The sequence below is a fragment of the Fundulus heteroclitus genome, chromosome 10 (assembly GCF_011125445.2).
Source record: "Fundulus heteroclitus isolate FHET01 chromosome 10, MU-UCD_Fhet_4.1, whole genome shotgun sequence".
NCBI lineage: Eukaryota > Metazoa > Chordata > Actinopteri > Cyprinodontiformes > Fundulidae > Fundulus > Fundulus heteroclitus.
The window spans coordinates 23121400-23143739 of record NC_046370.1 but is presented as its reverse complement, the minus strand read 5'-3'; the positions used below and the strand labels follow the sequence as shown (position 1 = coordinate 23143739).

The 22340-nt window shown below is 41.3% G+C and overlaps 1 protein-coding gene across 2 annotated transcripts in view; it reads left to right on the top strand.

The window, feature by feature from the left end:
* ankfn1 (ankyrin repeat and fibronectin type III domain containing 1) overlaps window positions 1–22340 on the top strand; it is a 127601-nt gene that overhangs the window by 39245 nt on the left and 66016 nt on the right. Inside the window, exons 1-2 of one of the 2 annotated variants that reach the window (XM_036142359.1) lie at window positions 19281–19368; window positions 19830–19955. Coding sequence is in view for 1 of the 2 variants with exons in the window: in XM_036142358.1 (XP_035998251.1) it covers window positions 19830–19955 (126 nt within the window). In the remaining variant the exon portion in view is untranslated. Of the gene's footprint in view, window positions 1–19280; window positions 19369–19829; window positions 19956–22340 lie in introns of those variants that run through there. The other variant, XM_036142358.1, reaches the window with a different exon arrangement.

The following is a 22340-nucleotide window of genomic DNA, read 5'->3' as shown; positions in this document are numbered from 1 at the left end:
GGGTTCTCACTCAACTAACCATGACACCCATAGCTGCCCCCAACAAAGGAGAGCAGAAATCTTTCATTAAAGACTCAACCACTCATGTTTTTTTGGGAAAGTATTTTAAAGCTTCTCTAAAATCCACTTTGAGTGAGGCACACCAAAAGTCCCAATTTTTTTAAATTATTAAAACAACCTAAAACGATGTATCTACTCTAATAGATTCTACATTCTAAATATAAAGAATAACAAAAAAAAAAATTCTGTATGTCGAACAAAGGTGCCACAGTAATCCTTGAAGGCAAGAGCTTATTAACCGCTGTGCGTCTGCATTTAGTTCAGCTATCTGTCTCTGCAGGGAACACTTCTCCATAATATACGCTTCACCACTCTCTGTAAACGTTGTTATTATGCCTTTCTCATTGCTTTAAACTCAGCAATAAAAAAAAAATAAAAACAACAAAGGCTCATGTCATAACCTGCACAATTGATTATATTGACTTGTGTTGTTCCTGCTGGAGGCACGGAGGTGGACCAGCGTTGGGTTTGTTACAGTGAAAGGTGGAATGAAGTCAAACTGATGTGCATTCAAGCACTACACTGGTGAATTTGGCTAAAATAAACTTACCCCGATTTAGGTTTTGATACATATCGGTAAAGATTTTTGTCAGCCTACATGTTTAAGACAATCTCTAAAATGCTTGTAAATACAATACGCAAAATAACACCCAAACCCTATTCATGGAGAGTAAAGTGGACATTGTGCTTCTATGTACTCAACATTAGGTAGATTGTGTTTGAAATTTGAAGTGTTGTAAACTACTTCTCCTGCTGAAGGATTGGCTGCATTTTGCATCTTTTCGGTCCGTCCTCACTCTGTGAATTTAAACCGTTTTGAGTCCAAGTAAGACTGCAAAGCGTACCTGATGGTAGCTGCATGTACAAGCCTTGTTTGTTTGGCTGGAAAGCATCTCTTTTGAAAAAGGACACTCCCAGGACAAGATGAGATGATCGATGAAGCAAAGATTTAGAGACCTACGTAGAGTCAAGCCAGGCAGACTCAAGAAAGCAGAAAACATTGTTATACAATATAAGAGAGTTATCTGCTTTCAAATCCCACAGCTAGTCAGGGATATCATTTATATCCTTGACTAGCTGTGGGATTTGGCAAGAGACGAAAACAGAAATTGACCGGCTTGTTAGAAAGTAAAGTGCTGAAATCGTTGACTTCTCTAGACGTGTGAGACAAATCTTGGTGAGAGCTACGTAGCTGTAAAACACGAGAGTGGATAGAGTTCATAGGAGCCGTGTGACCTGCCGTGTTCTGGTGCACACCGTCGTTCCCCTCTTAAGCACAGGTAGGGGAATGTCAGCATTTTGCTTGCTTCAGCATATTGTTTCGTGTGGAGGAAGCATAGCTCTTCAAGGGAAGAGATGGTGAAGTCTCTTAAGTAGGAGTTGGAGGCCTCTGCTGGGTGACATCAGTACTTTAGCTGCCTTAAGTGCACATGGACACATGGACACCGACACGCTAATGAAAACCAAAGTCATGACTATAAACTAAAGGATTCCAGCAACATAAGACTCATTAGTTTTCTAAGAGTAGCTTTACTTCATGAATTTCTCCAGCTTCATCTAAGCTAATACTGCAAACTGGCAGTAAAGAGTATAAACATGAAAAATTACTATATAAAGGTACAGAAAATACTGAAACATTTATACTACCACGACATGTTCCATATCTCATGAGAATAAGAACGTAGACAGGGCCAAGTAATCCAGACCTCCACCATCCAGCTCACTTCCTCACATTGGGGATACAAGAAGAAGAGGCTAGAATCTTTAGATGAGTGTTTCGCTATACGATCTGCAGGCACTGGGAAGGATCTTCAGTGTTTTCCTGGGCGGTCTGAGTTCAGACTGTAAAACTAAGGCATCTAATCCTTCAGAAGGGCTCTGAACCCAGCTGTACTAATGACTTCTACTGCTAGAGGAGGATCTACAAGCTCCTCAATGTTAGGACTCTGAAGCAGTAAATTGCAAAAGATTGGTCTTCAAAGAGGAGCTTAAACTGCTGATGGTCAAGTAATCATGTTGTTGTTCTTTTTTTTGTTGTTTTTTTGTTTCCATTTTACCCACGTCTTGTATAATATGGTAAATAACGTGAGAGGAAATCTGAGGTGGATCAGTTACGGCATGTCCTGCCACAAAAAAACTCTGACTTCATCTTCCTTTCCAGTCATCCATGTGACAGACGTAACTGAGTCACATTGCAAAGAAAACGCTGAACCGCATCGGCGGCAAGCAGATCGGCATCAAATCAGATCCTTGAGCGGAATCAGGAGGATTTAACGTAGTGACTCAAGAACCAGAACATTCTGCTACTCCCACATGGCTAATGCTTCTCTGTAATTCCATAAATGCTGGTTTCCACGGAGAGAGCAGCACATCAAACTTAACCCCGTGGGGTTTGACGAGTCAAAGCGTGCGCTTTAAAACTCGCACACACTCAGACATTTAGGGGCCCGAGGTAGCTATTAACAATAATGGCCTCCGGCTACCAGTTACCGTGGAAACTGAGGCGAGGAAAGAAAAGGCATGTTTGGAGGAACTGATGAACGTCGCAGAGAGTTCACATCTGTCAGGTCCAAAGATGCTGTGTGTGTGTTCTAACGCGGGATTGGCTGCGGAGGCTTGTGGATTCAACAGTTCTCCCACCTGACTCTAATCTGGGTAGAGCTCGACCTGACAGGCTGGGCTGGAAATGTTCATCGGTTTGTTTTGCTTCGTTTCAGCTTGGTTTTTATCTTCAAAATCTCCTTCTTCCTGATCTCAAAAACTGCAGACAGAAATAATCCCATTCAGGGTTTTTTGGCTGGTTTTTCAAAAACATAGTGGTTCATTTAGAGGGAAGTAACGCTTTAGCCACCCAGGCAGCAGTAGTCTCTACTATGTCTGTAAAGATTTTGTAGATATGGAGGAAGAAAAATCTAAAATTTAGCTCTGATCTGTTTGTTTTAGTAAAGAACAAATGTCAGTTTTGACAGAACGAAGGGTATAGGTTATTCCATAATTGAGGACCAATAGAAAAGGCCCTGCCTACCCTTCCTCTTAGACCTCGGTACCTCCAAGAGATGCGATTCAGCTGATCCGAGGGGCCGAGAGGGCGAGTAGTGATGAAGAAGCTCAGAGAGGTCATTCAAACAGTTAAAAATGAAAATAAGAATTATAAAGTGAACTCTAAAATGTACTGGGAGCCAATGGAATGAGGCCAGAATGGGCGTGCAGCAGCGTTTCAAATGTTTATTTCTAAGTGAGAGCCCTGTCAGCCAACTTCCAGCTTCTCTCCAGGGTCTTGATCTCTCAGTGCTGTAGCAATGACACCTTAAAGGCTTCCCAAGGCTACCAGGTTTCGACTGAGCCGTAATCAAGCTCAGGTTGTTTCAGTTTTGGCTGCCTTAAGTGCACATGGACACATGGACATCGACACGCTGATCAAAACCAAAGTGGTTGACTATCAACCAAAGTATTCCAGCAACTTAAGACTCTTTAGTTTTCTAACAGTAGCTTTACTTCAAGAGTTTGTCCGAAGCTAATACTGCAAACTGGCAGTAAAGAGTGTAGACATGAGAAATGAGTATGCAAAGGTACATAAAATACTAAAACATTTATTTTACCACGGCATGTTCCATATCTCATGAGTATAAGAACGTAGACGAGGCCCAGTAATCCAGACCTCCACCATCCAGCTCACTTCCTGCTCCACCCAAGGGCAGAAGGACACTTTCACCTATGCATCTTTCTTTTGCAGCTAATCCTGCCATCACTCATGGACTAGACACCAACATAGTGGAACTTTTCAGACTGAAGCAAAGACTTACCTACAACCCCGCAGGGTTTTCACCAAATAGTAATAAACTGCTCTGTGGTTACGGTTAGAGTCAATGAAAATACGACTTGCTGCAAAGACAAAGGGTTTTTGCACCATCTTCATGCTGAAACATCTGGTTGGTCCCTGCTGGTGCTCTGCTTTGGAGCGTGTTGAATTTAGCAAAGAGCATGCTTTGAATTCAGTCATTATATCATCCATGAATCATATGGTATCCAGCAGGACATATGGAGAACGGCTTCTGCCGGCTCTCCTCCTGGACAGACGGTAAAGCACTGACACGTTTCAGTCCACGTATTCTCCTGCACGGTATGAGGTCACCAGCTGTTAAGCTTTCTGTTCTATGTTCAGACATTTTTCCAGAGGTTTTGAGTTTCATTCAGCTGCAACGTTGCACATCTAAGTCGTCATGTTCTTGTTAGGAGATGTTAGGAGAATTCCTTCGAATTCGCCAACGGAAGCTCGAACTTTCCGTCTTTTCCTGGTTTTCGTGTCATAAGATTTAACCTTGAATCTACCTGAGATACATGGCAGCTTCTGGGAACCAGCTATTTTAGCCATCTACGTCTACTTGGATAATAGAAAGGAGAAAACGCATCCAAAATGCGTTTTCGCCTGCTGACCAACCTCGCCTTCCGTTCACTTTAGGGAATCTGGTTCTACACTGAGACCGAGGTCCACAGGAATCACCCCTAAGATTAAAACGTCTTTTCTTCTTATTTCCCACCCGCGCTCGCTTTAATATTCGAAAGCCTATAAATAAGCGGAGCTCTTTTCATTCCCCCCCTCGCGTTTCCTGTGAAGTTAGATGAGATTGCGAGGCGAACAGGCATCCTTGCTTTTGTCACAGGTAAATCGGTTCGGGTTGTATGAAAGGTGTGTGTGTGTGTGTGTGTGTGTGTGTGTGTGTGTGTGTGTGTGTGTGTGTGTGTGTGTGTGTGTGTGTGTGTGTGTGTGTGTGTGTGTGTGTGTGTGTGTGTGTGTGTGTGTGAGGACGTTCACAAAGAGCCTGAATGAGCTCGCGCATATCAGGCGGGCACAAGTGCAGCAGGAAACAATGAGCAGCGTCAGTCGTGACTGGAAGTTTTGAGTCACACGTTCATTAAAGCAGCGTTCGGTCTTTGTCTTGTGCAGAGCTCCCACTCTCTCTCTCTGCAGCTTTCATCCCTCCGTTCCTCTCCTCTCTTTCTCCTCCTTGGGCTGCTGCAGCTCTTCAGACCGAGGCTGCCGCCGCCGCCGTCGCCCGGTTCGAGTTGTCTCTCACAAAGAGGATCATCAGAAACACGAATGGCGTGTGCTTGTGTCTGAAGGCTTGTCCTTTAAACCCCAAGGCAACGATCTTTACTTGAACGTTTCGAATGCATCGCAATCACTGTTACATTCTGATGCTGAAAAAAAAAAAAATGAAAAACTTCAACTGAAGCTCTCATAAACCGCAGTGTGGAGTTTTTTCCCTGCTTGTTGCTTGCAGGGAATCTGGAAACTTGTTCGTCTTGGCGCTTGAGTCATGTTTCTTACAGTCACAGTGAGGATGAGAGTGATGAGGTGACACATTTACAGGGACAAAGCTCCTAACTAGGCAGCTCATGCACCAGTGTGTCCTCTTTAGCTCAGCGTTGTGCTCTGTTTGAGTCCTACCTGCTGTGTCAGGTAACGGGCTGCGGTTCAGCCATCTGTCTGAGGATGAAGCTCCAAATCAGCTGCAGGCGGTGTAAAGCGAGCTTGTTGAGACGTTTTCCTGTTGCGTGATGAAATGTACTATTACCGCGTTGTCAAAGTGATCCAAGTATGAAACTTTGAGGAACGCCTTTGTTTAAAAGATATACAGGACTGTCTCAGAAAATTAGAATATTGTGATAAAGTTCTTTATTTTCTGTAATGCAATTAAAAAAACATGCAATGTCATACATTCTGGATTCATTACAAATCAACTGAAATATCGCAAGCATTTTATTGTTTTAGTATCGCTGATTATGGCGTACAGCTGAAGAAAACTCAAAAATCCTATCTCAAAATATTAGAATATTTCCTCAGACCAAGTAAAAAAAAAAATTATAACAGCAAAACAAAATCAAACATTTGAAAATGTCCATTAATGCACTCAGTACTTGGTTGGGAATCCTTTTGCACAGATTACTGCATCAATGCGGCGTGGCATGGAGGCAATCAGCCTGTGGCATTGCTGAGGTGTTATGGATGCCCAGGATGCTTCAATAGCGGCCTTTAGCTCATTTGCATTGTTGGCTCTGGTGTCTTTCAGCTTCTTCTTCACAATACCCCACAAATTCTCTATGGGGTTCAGGTCAGGGGAGTTGGCAGGCCAATCAAGGACAGTAATGCCATGGTCAGTACACCAGTTACTGTGAGAATCTTATGTCGTCTCTTAACCACTACCATACTTGTGATTTAGTTTACTGAACCAAGCTGAGTGTTTTTCAAGGCTCAGGAAACCCTGCAGTGTTTCGAGTTAATTAGACGATTCAAGTGATTAGTTGAATAGCCTACTAGTATACTTTTTCACGATATTCTAATATTTTGAGATAGGATATTTGGGTTTCTTAAGCTGTACGCCATAATCAGCGATATTAAAACAATAAAAGGCTTGCGATATTTCAGTTGATTTGTAATGAATCCAGAATGTATGACATTTCATGTTTTTTAATTGCATTACAGAAAATAAAGAACTTTATCACAATATTCAAACTTTCTGAGACAGTCCTGTATAAAGTCGCACAGGTGATCTCAACCACAGCCTGTTTTCTACGTGCCATACAGCTTAAACAAAATGTACAACTCATTCTTTAAATTCACCTCCATATTTAAAAAAAAAAAAACAGTTCAATACATCGAGCTATAAAAAAATATGTTTTTTTTCCTTTTTCTGTGCCCTTTAATGTGCCTTAAAGCAAAATATAGAAAACTAGGACAATCCTTTACAGAAAAGTTGAAAAACAATATTTCTGCTCTCCATTAGAATTTGTTTTTAAATTCTTCTCTTCTATGCCCTTTGAAAGAAAGTGTCACGAATTTCATAAAAGTTGTTTTGATGCATTCAACAGAACAAACAGCCAGCAGATTAGGTTCTCAGCAGCTTCAGCAAATCTAGGACATCTTCTGTCAATGGTCTTTGACGTGACCTGACAATGACAAATTGTTGGCAATACAAACAATTTCAATAAGCCCTAAGGGTTTTAGGAGCAGTTACCACCTGAATTCACATATGTGATATAAATCAAGCAAAGCTCCATGATTATGAAATACAAATGCAAACTTTTGTTACCTGTGTAACGGTGAGTCATAAAATAATGTTTCCAGTGGAGCCACTATTGCAACTGCTACTATGCCTGATATATTAGTGATTGAACAATATAATTTCTAAATAAACACTACAGAATGCCATGAAAACAATTTTGAAAACCTAGGAAAATCATCGGAACTGCAGCAAATCGGGAGAAAATAAGTTGAAGCGTATTTGTTCTACAAAGGTTTTAGTGGGTCGTGTGCCAGGAGGAGCTGAGATTTTGCCACAATTTAGCCACATGTGTTTTTCACCTCACAAAATGGAATCTTGTTGGATAAAATCGCTGATTTCCATTGTAGAACTCCCTCTGCATATGAAATAGTCTCGGGCCAACACAGTTACCCCTTGTGTCATCATAATGTGCCATTGTGCATGGCATTGTATTAATAATGCATAAAGCAATGCGTAAAGCAAAAATCATTAGCTCAATTATGCACTGAAATATGTTGCCATAAAGACGAGCTTTACAAAACTGGAAAGGTGGGGGTTCTGTAGTTTAACATGATACTGGACATGGGTGGTTTGAGCAGGTAGATGTGTGTTTAATGCGATGTTTTGTTTTTTTTTTCTAAACTTCCACCATGTTTATAGGACCTTTAAATCTTATGTTTAGTAGCTATGAAACCAAAATAAAAAAAAATTAGAAATTGGGGGCTTGCTTTGGAAAATTACAGCCATCTCTTGCGAACCAATAAAAAAAATGCTGTTTAACATTGTTTTAGAGGCAGAGTTTTTAACACCTGTCTCAGGTTTTGTGACCTTGAGCTATAAGTGTTCATGGTAGCAGGAAGGAAAGGTTTAAAAATAGAACATCAGCCAGTGAACATGCAGAATAAACAACCGATTACTGTCAAAGGAATGAGTTGTAGGAGTTTCATTAGTTGGACTTCAACCGTACTCTTTCCAAGCACCTGTAGCACCAAGCAAGTCTCAGCTTTCGGATCCTCAGCACCGCTTCTGCAGAAAGATCATCAAGATGTTTTTTTCCCGCAAAAGTCAAAGAACAGAACCTGCTCTGGAGATGCAGAGGTTTCCAACGTCGTGACGAGCGGCTTCGTGACTCTAAAAGCTCCGAGTTATGAAGTTTCTGTTACCTGCTGCGACTCTGATTCAGCTGCAGAAACGAGGCTGCCGCTGCTGAGTCAAATATATGCATCAGGAAAAAAATAAAAATATACGTGGCCCGAAGCTTCTGAGGGTTTCGAGCTGATTGAAGGGGGAGGAGGAGCGGGAACCACAGCGTGAGAGTTAGACCTCCCGCCACGGGCCAGTTCAGGTGGGCTGCGTGAGTGTGAGCTGAGCAGGGCTGCTGGCGTGATGGTTGAGGAGAGCAGATCCTCAGCAGGAATTATAAAAAGGACCATGGCTGGAATTACAACTTGGGGGACAAGGAAGCAAGTGTTGATGTTTGCAGCTCTCAGGACTTGTGAACGTGGCGTTGCTCAGAGGAGGCAACAAGGTGTCCTAGTGGGTTTGTAATTGGATCATCATCATGTTCATCATCATCATCATCATCATAATCAGGCATAATGAAATATTTTTGTTCCATCAATTGATGGTGCGTTCCAAATTCCTGCAGCTCAGAGCATCGGGACGGCAGGAAGCCAGGGATGCAGAATCTCTGTGATTGATGCGAGTCATTTCCTTGCTGTCACCCTCCCTCCGAGGAAAACTCCCACTCACTCATAAACTCCTCCACACACACACACACACACACACACACACACTCGCCCCATTAAAGCTGCGTGTTCCCGGCTGAACTACAGAGTCGTGACAACCAGAACGCCTGATCGGATCAAACAAACAGCCAAGAGGAGATGAAGAGCAGCGATTCACTCTCTTAGTCACTGCGTGTGTGCTGCTGCTGCAGAGCTGCTCGACTGGAACGACCTGCAAACACACAGCGACTAACGGGGGCCCGCTCACTACACACCATCAGAAAACAGTTCATTGTTCTCAGATCTGACTAAAACAATTAAACTCGCATCCATTCAAGGATTCGTCCATTTTCGTCTTGTGTCGAAACTTTATAGAAACCCAGATTACGTGGAGTAGCTCATGACTTTTATTTAATGTAGTCAGGCAGCAGAGGGACGCTGAGGTGGATTTCTGTTTGTTTCACTCCTTCAAAGCAAAACTGTTCCACGTAATAGCATAGTATTTGCCCCAATTACGCACAATCTGCTGACACCAAACCGAGCCTTGCCCTCTATGAGAGCAATTGACACAACGTACCAAGTGATCAGTGGTCTTAAATTAGAACTTAAATTGTGGCCTGAATAAAGTTTAGCCTGCAATAAATAGTAGTAATCGGTGGTATTAACACATATTAGGTGAAATACTCTGACATTTTAACGTGTGCAAAACATGTGTTCTGTGGCTATATATATATATATATATATATATATATATATATATAGATAGATAGATAGATAGATAGATAGATAGATAGATAGATAGATAGATAGATAGATAGATAGATAGATAGATAGATAGATAGATAGATAGATAGATAGATAGATAGATAGATAGATAGATAGATAGATAGATATGTATGTCATCACTATACCACCATGCTTGTTGACTGTTATGAAGTGTTTGTGTTAAGCTTTTTGGTTTCTTTCTTCAGTTTTGATGCCTTATGGCCAGACAGCTTTACTTTCTTTTTCATATGTTCAGACATTGTTCCAGAGGGTTTGAGTGTCATTCAGCTGTAACGATGCAAATCTAAGTCGTCATATTCTTCTTAGGGAGAAAGGGGGTTTCGTTCTTCAAACAAAGCTAGAATTTTCTGTCTTTTCCTGGTTTTCATGCAAAGAAATTTAACCTCGAATCTACCTGAGACACATGGCAACCTTTAAAATGTGTACCATACCTTACCATTGTAAACTAACCACAATCAAGTGTAATTTTTTACTTGCTCACAAAACAGTTTTTCGTGTGTGTGTGTGTGTGTGTGTTCTTGTACTCGCAGCTGAGCAAGAATGCTTTTTGCTCATTTTACTAGTAAAGTGAGGACCTTTTGTTGGTCCTCATTTTTATTCTGGGCTGGGGGTTAGGTTTAACACTATGGTGTTAAGTTTAGAGTTCAAAGGTCAGGGTTAGGACTAGAGTGTGGGTTAGGCCATAGAAAAGCTTGAAGATGAAGGGAAGTCTGTGGAAGATGAAGCACGGTCCTCACTAGGTATTTTAAAAAAGGATGCTTGTGAGTGTGTTTTATGTTTTTCTTGTTTTTTAGACAACTTAATTCACACAGGTACCCATACTGTCCCATATATGCTGGGGTTTGTATGAAAAAAAACTGTACAGCTACTAAATACATAACATACTGCGTTTTCTTTAATGTTATATGCTGCTGAGTCGTAGTACTAACTACTGCTTCTCTTTCGTCATTGCTGACGTCTTACCACTGTGGCAATGTCTTAACGCATACATGTATGCTCCAAGGAGGCAAACATTCAAAGCTTCTTTTATACAGACGATTGCAATTACGTTGATCTGTCAATCAGTGCGCTTGATTAACAGTGCTGCAATGTCAACATTTTGCCTTGTGGTGCTGTTTGAGTTATACGCTATGCCTCTGCTGGCAATGACTCGATGGCCAAACAAAGCTTTTTTTCTTTTTTGCAGCATATCACACAACTGTCGTCTCAAAAGGCTTTTTATTTTATTTTCAAATGTATTTTTTTTAATTAGTTTAAATTTGAACAGAAAACACCAACGTTCAGGTATAGCTTCAGCTCCACAGAGCAAAGTAAAAATGTCCCATTTCACGTACAAGTTAAAACAAACGTTGATAAATATGGTTTCACCAACGTGAAATCTAAATTGTGAAATGCAGTATGTAGATTTTTTTTCTTTAGCGTCCAAAACCTGTTTGGACGTTTTATCTCAGACGTTTTTTCTTGTAGAGTTCGATTTCCTGTTTGTTCCCCGTCACCTTTAATCGTGTGCATGTTTTACTCACCTAAAGTGCAAAACTTGCTGTCTTGTGTTAGATTTATCAGTTTAGTAAGAGCACATTACTACACTGCAACACTATTCATGTTTTCATAATAAGGTTTGATTTTGTGATCACAGATTTTGTTTTCCCCACAAAGAGAAGATTGAAGTGGTTCTTACTACCAGTTTGTTGTTAGAAATCCGGGGATGTAAAATATTCAATGGAAACATCAGTAATTATGAAAGGATGTTTAAGTGTTCCTGCTCCCTCCTTACCTGTTGCTTTGGGCGCCATGGAAACAAAACGCAGCAGCCAATGAGCCGCTCGCTGCAGCTGAGCAGGGGCTGGCGAGATGCTCTGGCAGGATGCTCCATTGTTTCACATTTGTGATGTCAAAACAAAGTATTGTCTAGTGGCTTTGTTCTTCCTGCAGCAGCTGCAGATCAGTGCAGTGGGGAGGCAGAAACAGGAGCGTTCACGATTTAAGAGCAGAACCAGCCGAGAGGGAGGACGCCCAGGATTAACGATTCTTTCTCACAATGATCCGGAACAAAAACAGTTGGTATCAGTCTAGTGTTCTGTTTTTGTAGAGCCTGAAACTATTAAAACACCCCTAAGGGATCGGTTCTCGGCGTTTGGCTGCGTTTTGTCTTGTTTCATAAATCGGTACCCGGCAGAAACCAGAGGGTTTGGAGCTGAGAAGCAACAGGAGGAGGAAATCTAAATCAACTAAAAAATAGAGATGAACAAGAAAGTAGCCTCGAATTCTAGGGTACAGAGAACAGACCTTGATGATGTCCTCCATGACACCCGCCCAACACAGCTGGATCACACAGTTAACGAACCTTCTTTAGTGGAAACAATAATGATGCTCTTAGTTCAGCAGCTTTAATGGACATGGGACTCACCTAAAGGGTGGGTCTCTGCTCTCCTGCACCCTCACTGCCCTCTGCGCATTAGCAGCACGTTCATGTAGTGGTCCAGGGATGCAGATCTTAATCATGCCATTTCCCATTGCAGCTGCCCATTAGAAGATCATGTCAGATTACCATGACACTGACACCATGAAGTGTCACATCTGCACAGGTTTCTGCTCCTCCACCACAAGCTTCAGCCTCACCGTGGAGGTGCATTTCCAAGTAAAGTCTACACTCCCAATTTGCTAAATAAAGTATTTTATAAGATATTTTATTTCAACGACAACTATGGAAGAGCACACTGAAAACCAAGTTAAACACATTGCAGCTGCTTATCAGACGTAACCAGCTCTCTCATTGGTTAGACAGCTGAGTTTGGATTGCAACACGACAGCTACCGTAGGAGGTACTGTGCACGGGGCCAAAATTGTCTCCTTGTGTGCCAGAAGGGTCGCATAAAAGCTAAACGGAAAGGGGAAACTGTTAAGAGAATGCACAGAGAACAGAAGGGTCATGGAAATGCTAAATGGAGAGGGTAATGTAAAAAGAAGATGCAATGGCGAAAAGGATTTGAAAATGCCTGGCGAAAAATAAAATGGAAATGGAAAAAATAAATTACCCTTTTTTTACTGTATAAGGATTTGAAATCAGATTTGTGAATTGTGTTTTTTTTATCTCCATTTAGAAGTAGGGTTTGAAAATACCTTTTCAAATTGCAGTATTTAATGATGGATTAATAAATACTCAATTTAAAATAAGCAATTTCAAAACACTTTCCAAACTTTCCTAATCGCTTGATCCAAATGTTAAATTTGAAATGGTTGCATTTGTTTTTCAGTGACTCTCCTGGTTCTCCACACTGGAGGTCAAGGAGGGTGGTAGTTTTCCACCATAAGGACGAGGTGCAGCAGATGGAAATGTACTGTTATTGGACAGTCAGGGGAAATGAACTGTGTGGCAGTAAAATGAAGACTGCTCGCAGCTTTTAGAGGGACTAGCTAGCAGAAATGAAGCATTATTAACTAAGTCACCAAGTGCGATCCCTTTCAGGCACCTTTGTTTGTTATCACAGAAACAATGTCATAATTAACATTATGCTCGTGTTGATCTCCGCTTTAAGGAAAGCAGTCATTAAAGGTTTGACAAAGATGCAACCTTAGTTACTTAAGTACTGTTCCTCCCCAGATTACCGCAGTTACATTAAGGGAGCATAGTCACGTATTCTGACCATTGAAATAAAACACAAAAAATATACATATTAATTTTCAAAAACAATACATGCCAAGCATTCATCCTGATCTGCACCAGGAGCGATCAGCAGACATATATATTGCTGTACCATCTGCCGGCAGTACCGCGGAGCTATCAGAAACCAAGATGGCGACGAGTGGCGCAGCTACTGTAAGAGCCAGTAGACCGTCCTGCCTCGCAGTAAAGTGACAGCTTGGCGCGACCCAAGACCTGCTGGATCTACAGGGTTAGGGCTACGTCCTCTTTCTTTTCTCACCTCGCTGGACTTTGCTGACCCACTCGGCTCCATTGCTTCTCCTTGTTTCCTCAATGCGCACATCCGCAATAGCGTATTTGCAGTCACGTGGTCTCGTTACGGTATTCAAACAAAAAAGCGCTTTACTAACAAATAGAGCAAAAACAAGAGTGAAACACAGAAAAAAATTATAATAATAACAACTTATTTGGAAAACCTTTGCATTCAACCAGAGTGAGCTACTGGGATAGAAATTCATAGTTATACAGTAATAGTTGACTAAACCCCTTTAAAATATCACTAGCTGAGTAGATTCCACGAGTGATGAGGCTTTTGGGTGACTTTCTAAAATGGGTTATAGCTCTCTGAACTTCCTGGATTTGATAAAAAAAACCTGTTTGATAGTGTTACTCATATACGTTGGGGTGCCTCAGAGTTGTGTGTTCAGTCCTGTTTTCCCCTTTTTTTAAATACGATAAAAAAAAAACAGTTAGTCAACAATGAACAAATAGTCAATCATAAATAGTGAGTTATTTAAATTGTCTGTTGTGTAGCAACACATTGTGGATTTTAACATGAACACTAATGATAAATATGTCAGTGATTTAAATCAGGGGTAATCAGAGCTCTGATATATGATGGAGCTTGATTATTAAGGGCTTTATACGTTAGAAGAAGAATTTTAAATTCTATTCTTGATTTAACAGGAAGCCAATGAAGGGAAGCTAAAATTGGAGATATATGATCCCTCTTGTTGATTTTCATCAGAACTCTTGCTGCAGCATTTTGGATCAGCTGAAGGCTTTGAACTGCATTTTGTGGACTTCCTGATAGTAAAGAATTACAATAGTCCAGCCTTGAAGTAACAAATGCATGGACCAGTTTTTCAGCATCACCCCTGGACAGAATGTTTCTAATTTTGGCGATATTCCGGAGGTAAAAAAGGGAAACTCTGGAAACGTGTTTAATATGGGATTTAAATGACATGTGTTGGTCAAAAACAAGATTTCAGATTTTTTACTTTATTACCAGAGGCCAAGTTAATGCCACCCAGATTAAGTGATTGTTTAAGTGAAGTTTATTTTTTGAGGACTCTGGTCCAAAGATTACAACTTCTGTCTTTTCAGAATTTAAATGCAGGAAATTTAAAGTCATCCAGCATTTGATGTCATCAAGACATGACTGCAGTCGAAGTAACTGATTGGATTCATCAGGATTTATGGATAAATATAGCTGAGTATCATCAGCATAACAGTGGAAATTAATCCCATGCTGTCTGATAATTTTGCCAATCGGAAGCATATATATAGTAAAGAGAATTGGTCCAAGGACTGAACCCTGTGGTACTCCACAAGTGACCCTAGAGTTTGAGGAAGATTTATTATTAACACGAACAAACTGTAATCTGTCAGACAGATAAGATTTAAACCAGCCTAATGCTTTCCCCTTAATCCCTACAGTATGCTCAAGTCTTTGTAGGAGAATATTGTGATCAACTGTATAAATAGTTAAGTAATAGTAAACTCTATAGAACATTCTGAGAGCTCCTCCAACTCCAGTTTTTGTTACATCCTAGTTAATACAAGTGGCAGATGCGTTGCTTTTGAATTAAATTTCTGTAGAGGTGTGACCTGGTTGAAACAGAAACATTTCAGATTTTATGGAGAGGTTTGAAGTAGTTCAGTGGGAACACACATGTTCCTTTTGCTGTTGCTTTGGGTCGCTCACACATTTTACTCCCTGCTTTTAAACACCAACGTCTCGGTGAACAAAGCTAAACTTAGGATCATCCAACTTCTTGCGTTCATGCATTAAGCAGCTGCAGGGGCAGATAAGAAGGACGGAAGGCTATCGAAACACACCAGCAGGCTCTAGTCCAGCTTCCAGGCCTTTTGTCTGGACTGAACTCATAAATGGGGACAAAGAGAGTCTCTGTGATCCGACGGCGACTTCAAGAACCTGAAAGAGGATTAGCTTACCGATTTAAAGGAAGACACCAGTAAAACACAACCATCTGAACACAGAGACGGTGTGAAACCCCACCACTATAGCCTATATGTGACAGAAATAAAAACCTGTTGGTGGAGTCTGAACCAGTCATTGTGAGCTGAACTACCTCTTCTGCGAAAAGGTGTAACCTAGTGACATTTTGTTTCTTTATAAATGTCCGATCGTCTAGAGCTGAAAATATCTGCCAATATGTATCACTATAGTGAAACTAATGTGTACAACCCAGTCAGTGGAGCTCAATAAGGCATTTATTCCAGAGATGGACCCAAGGCGAAACACAGACACGGGGCATGTCATAATTTTTTCACCCTATATTTATTTATAACCTTCACGTAGTTCATTGTTAAGAAAAAATTCTAAATCTTTCTCTTATCGTTTTCAGTGTCATACGTTATGGGTTTGTTTGATCTACAACCGTCTCTGCAGTAACTACTTCCTGTTTGGCATTTGTCTTATTAAATTTCCAATCCTTTTTTTCCACTCATAGAATTTTTTTTTAGAATCAATCATTCAAATTCACAGGCGCAATGCTCTAACCGCTAGACCACCTCTCCTCCCAGAGTTAAGGCTTTAGTCATGGCTTAGAGGCCTTGACTAGAAGCTATAGAAGTCTGTAACTTGGATGGAAAAGTAAATCCAGGACTTCACCTTCCAGCTTAGCTCTGTCTTCACCGCCACTGTCTGGAAGAACGCCCTCATTACAGCCAATGCAGCTCTGGTCCATCTTCCCCTACGTCCCACTGTCACTCAGGAACAAGACACAAGGATATTGGAGCTATTCTGATTTACACTGACCCAAAAACTAAATGCCATGTTTCAAAGACACCCAAAGAACTACATCAGCCGCATAAAGTGAAAGCTGAGAACCTGAGGTTCTCAGATCAGACTCTCCAGGCCAACGCCTTATACCAGGAAAGTGATCAGAAATGTCCTGAGGCATTCCAACCTGCTATAGGAGCACAAAGCTACACTTTTTAAAAGCTCTTGTTTGGTTGACAGCCCATGGAAGTCAACCCCTGTACCCCGTACAGACTGGGGCAAAGGTGATAAACCTTCTGCAAGCCCAGAAAACACGAGGACACCTGATTCCCTCAGCAAGTCTGAAGGTAAAGATCTGAGCCACTGCGCTATGCAGGGCCGGCTCGAGGCATAAGCGAACTAAGCGGCTGCTTGCCCCCTGGCCACAAGGGAGCCCCCCCCCAATGTTTTTTTTTTTAACAATTAAATAACTTAAACAAGTGATATAAATGAATGAATGATCATGAAATAATATATTTAATATGTATTGTGACAGTTTGTATTCAGAAGTTTTAATAAAGGAGTGAAGTATTTTAAGTATCGTTTATTTATTTGTTTTGTATTAATTAGTGCTGTCAGTTAAACCCATTATTAATGGCATTAACGCAAACCCATTTGTCGGCGTTAATCGCGCGTCGCGTCAAAACACACACACCGTTCCCTAATATTTTTTCCCCCGCCACGCTCTCCGGACTGTGTTTCTTTTACCCTCGGTGCTTTCCGTAGTTTCAAGAGTGCTAGAAAACTGTAGCAAAACAGACCCGCGCAACAGTGAGCATGGAGTTTCTTTTACCCTCGGACACATGCGACTTTGGGCTTCTTTTTTCTAAAAGCGCTTCTAAATTTCATGAGTCACAGGTTGCGTTTTTTTTTTGGGCACGTTTCTGAAAGTGAAATCGCTTATTTGGGCTCTAAAATAAGTGACGAAACAGCGGTTATTATGAGACCTGCCTTCACTAGACATTTTGAATCCAGCTGAAATATCCCTCCGCCATAGGAGCCGACGGTAGTAAAGGCAGACAGAGCAACTCTGCACGTATTTTCTGCAGTTTACGGTGCAATAACCGGTGATAACTGCTGAAAGTAGATTACTTGGTGCAGATCACTATTTTATCAGACATTGGTTCTGAAGATGAGCTTTTACACATTGATAACATTGCAGAAACCCCAACCCATAAACCGCACTTTAATGCTAATTAATTTGTTTTCTCTGTATTTGACTAACTAAGGCTGAATCACGTTGCCAAACGAAGGACCTGGAGTTACTAAACAGTTTCTAAACAGTCTCTTTCAGGGTATTAAGCTCCTGCCCAGTTGCAAGCAAGTGTAAGACTGAAATGACCTGGAAATTTAAAACCTTTTTCCAGGCTTAAACTCTATGAATATGGATAGAAACAGCAAGCAAAAATATTCAAAGAAATTATTGTTGTTGGTGTGAAAGCTCAGAATTAGATGTGTGTGAGAGAGAGAGTGAAGAAATGAACAAAACTTATGACTTTATTGAAATGTACAATTTTTATTAATTTATATGTTTATACATAATACCATGTCTAGCTTTGTTTAAGAGGCAAAAAAAATATATCGGCATGAAAACAGGTATTTATTTACACATTTGTTTACACACTGTGTAAACATCAGGGCGTCATGATTAGTCATTTAGCCATTATAGTCCAGAGTTTAACATTTGGCACCAGGATGTTTTCATTCCAATTCTGAAAAGTGCTTGAAAAATAACATAAAAATATGTTTTGTACAAGCATGTATTTTATTAGTGTCATTTATTGCAAAATTGCACATTAAAATGCCCAAACAGGCTATTACACTTTCAGAAATAAAAGGATAAAATATGCGATTAATTTGCGATTAATCTCGAGTTAACTATCGACATTATGCGATTAATCGCGATTAAAATTTTTAATCGTTTGACAGCACTAGTATTAATACATAACCTCACTGTATTCGTTTATAAAATTCGCTATAACATTAGAGCGTGACATTTGTGTCAATAGTCTTCTAGCATAGGTGATTCTGCGTGGTGGGAGAAAATCAAATTCTGCTCAGGCCGGCACTGGTGCTACGAAGAGAATAACAGCATTAATGCAACAACTGAAATTTCCTCACCAAAACCTTGGTGTAAACACTTCCCGCATGGGTGAGAACCGTGATCCCTTTGTAACAGGGACACTCCCAATCCTGGGACCACCATCCCGCTCTGCTGCTCCACAGGTGTTCAACCGGTCGTCTTCTGAAACTTTTTAGCAGACCGTTTCTTCCAAAGAAAAACAAAAAAAAAAACCTCCGGAGGAAAAATGCTAACAATTAAGATAATTATTTGTCAATTTGTTTTAATTAAATACAGTTTTTTTTTCTTATAGGTTCCCTGTTTTAGCCATTCAACTTCTCATTTAAGAAGGTGTTTGACATTGCTCAGCTCTAACTCTATCGTGTTAAGGTTTTGGACTGTAAGCGAAGACACTGTAGTCCTACATAAAGATGAATAAATAAATAAATAAACCTGATTAAATTAGAGCGCCAGAGCTTTCAGCATCTCTGCAGCTCTCCCCTGAGCCTCGTGTCTTTTTACTGTAACACTCTCCTGTCTTTCCCCTCCTTTGTCTTCCCGGCTGCAGCGTCCTCTCCTTCCTCCGGAGCATCAGTGATCTCACCTCCTTTCACCGTCACCTCCTCTCGCTCTGCCCCTTTAGTTCGCAAACCCTTTTCACTCCGCCGCCCCTCCTCCATCCCACTTGGCTCCCCCTGTGCGTCCGAGTGCGCAGAAGTGTGTGTGTGTGCGTGTGTGCGTGCGTGCGTGCCGATGCGCTCGCCGGTGAACAGGTGTTTCAGTCAGAGCTCCGGAGTAAGGAGCGGATAGATGCGCTCGTTTCTACCCCGGACCTGCTGGAGATCTCTCTCTCCTCCTGCGGAGATGATCCGCAGCAACGGGGAACCAGCCTGGAGGCATCAGTCGGAGAGGTTTAACCCGGCGGAGGAGGCTGGAACGTTGGGATAAATCTGCTGCTGATCTCCCGGCTGGCTCCTACAGTGAGTATCGGAGCGCTGAGGAAGTTGGGGAGGATTCAAGCTGGAACCTGATGGATTATGCAAACTAGGTTCTGAGCGGAAAGGTGTCTGTGTGTGTGTGTGTGTATGTGTGTGAACTAAAACTCATCGGTGGGTTCTGGTGCAGGACTGCACTCTGAGGAGATCTAAACTTGTCATTCTGGTGTTTTATTGCTGCGGTCCTTCAGAAGCTGGGGGCTGCACCTGTTGAAATCAGGTTTCATCACTTAGTGTCTGCGGTGGTGGTGGGGGGGGGGGGGTTGCTTTTCTGTAGGAGTCTGCAAGAACCCGTTTTGCTCTAAACTCATTCCCCTACGCCCGTGGAGTTAGTGTGAGGAGGATTGAAGCTGGTTGAATTTTTTTGGACCAGCCCGTTTTCCATCACAGTTTGATTCCCATCTCTTCCCCTGTTTTTCTTTTTTTTTTTTTTTTTTCTGCGTCAGGTCGGACAGTAAGATCTCCCGCTTGGCTCAGAGGTGGAACCAGAGGCCGACTGGAAATGCTCTGATCCGAGACCTGAAGCCCCTGTATCCCTCAGGAATCTATCGATCCTCGCTCAGCCTGGACAGGTGAGTGTACACAAAAAAAAACACAAACACACACACATTTGCTGCTCTGAGTTCAAACTTCTGCTGCTTTGCTGGTTTTGAAGAGCAAACAGCAGCTGGGCACTTGTGAGGATGTTGCTTTCATTTACAATAATGTGTTCCGGCGATTAATTCGCTTCAGGTGTTTTGCTCATTACAGGATTAGATTTGCATTTAAAGGCAACTAGACCATCAACAACGCAACATTTTTCTGCTTGTCATCTGCGCTTCAGTTCAACTTGAGTAATCAAACAGAGAACACGGTGTTCTGCGTGTGGGGATGGAATACGCTCAATAAAAACGATCTGCAGCTGTGTAGAACAGAGGAACATGGGTTTAGATTGTGTTCTAGATCCAGCAAACTGAGATAAGCTCTGGAGGTCCCGTTAAAAAGAAAGTATGGAATTATGTTTCCTGTGGTAGAGATTCAGTTAGCAAATTAAAATGTACAGATATGACACCAGACTGTTATTCAGCAGTTGAACCTTCTGGCTTCATAAAAGTCACCTAACATAACTTATGATGATGATGTTAATTTGAATTTCTGAAAGAAATACCTGCGGCAGTCTAATTTTGCTAACGAGAGAGAGAGAGAGAGAGAGAGCTGGGGGAGCTTAACGAGCTGCTCGCAGGAAACATGGCCACAATTAGAGAGCAGCAGCTGGAACCATGGGAAGAAAGGTAGATCAGCACGGAGTGTTCAAATTCAAATTCAGAAATACTTTATTTATCCCAGGGGGAAACTAAATTGGTAAATTGTTGCGCAACACCTTGGGTTTTCCCCGGCCAGATTGGTCTGAACCAAATGCTCAAGCTGGAAAAACAGGAACATGCAGTGGACCGAGAAAGACATCCGAGCATCAGGATATGAAACTCGAAGCGACCTTCCGGAAAATAGAGAGTGAACCACAAAAGAAGTTAAGGACGGCCGAGCAGACACGGGAGTCTGGGAGGAGCTGTGTGAAATCCGAAGAAAATAAGGCCAAACTACAGCCATCATCGACACCTGAACAACGTGCCATGGGGCTGAGGAGAAGGATGGGTGGGGCATAAATGATTGGATGAAAGTGGGATTTAGGGACGAATCATGGAGATGGTGCTGGAGAATTTTGTTTGGTGCCATCATAATGAAACATGTAAAGCTGAGTCACAGTCACTGATGATCCAAAACCACAGTTTAAGTAAAGGAGCAGATGTGCAAGAAGCACACAGCTGGACAGTTTGTCACTCAATCAATCAATCAATCAATCAATCAATCAATCAATCAATCAATCAATCAATCCAAAGATGTTTTGCTGATGGTGACGCCATTTTCAGCAGAATGATGCAACTGTCCACTGAGTGACGAGCGTTCAATCTTTTCTTCAGGAAGCAATAATCTACTCAGCAAACATGAGCAGCACACTACTCGGGTTTGTTGATACAACTAGAAATTTATGGACGAAAATGGAAAAGCTACCCAAAATGTCCACTTTGCTGAGCCGATCTGTTGGACACCAATGTTGGAACCTGATGGATGAAAAGGATTGTTCTTCGTCAGTAAAGTCCTCAAAGGATTCAGGAAAAGTCAGTGGAGCTGGAAGAAAGAACCAACCAGGATGTTTGTGGGATTTATCTGAAAAAGTACTCATCATTATCATGAGAATGCCGTTTAATTTCACTATCATTTCCTAAAGCCAGAATGCTCAGCTAGTAAATAAAACAGCTTGCCATCATACCTGTAATTTTTAATAGATAAACCAATGTCTGGTTCCTGTCCTTTCTTAACGCTAGCACTCCAGATTTGTAATGTTGTTGTTGTTGTTTTTTTCCAGGATGAAATAGATTTACAGAAGGATTTATTCGAAAAATACCATAAGGTTGGAGTTTTTGCTGCAAATATATATATACATCCAATGGAGCTGGAATCTTTTTGTTGTTATTATTTTTATTGTACTTTTTTTGTGCTGCTACTGAGATTTTATCTGTGTTTTGTCCAGACTTTTGCATTCTGCCTTGCCATGCACAGTACTTCCAGGATTTCTATAACAATAATAATAATGATTATCATCTTTATTGTCATTGCAACATACATTCCAATGAAATTTGTTCTCTGCATTTAACCCACTGCTCCCTAAGGGGATGGGTTAAATGGAGAGGACAAATTTCACTGGAATGTACGTTGAAATGACAAGAAATATGATTCTTAATATTATTATTATTACTGAAATCCTGGAAGTACTGCACTGAAAGCGTATCTCAAAGTGACTGGGGAGTGAACTTCGTATCCCGGGATGCAGCAGCCTCAAACATGCCCGTCTCAGTGGCTGACTGTCCAGCTGTGATAATCGTGCGTTTAAATTATTCACAGGAGAGCATAGTTTTTGT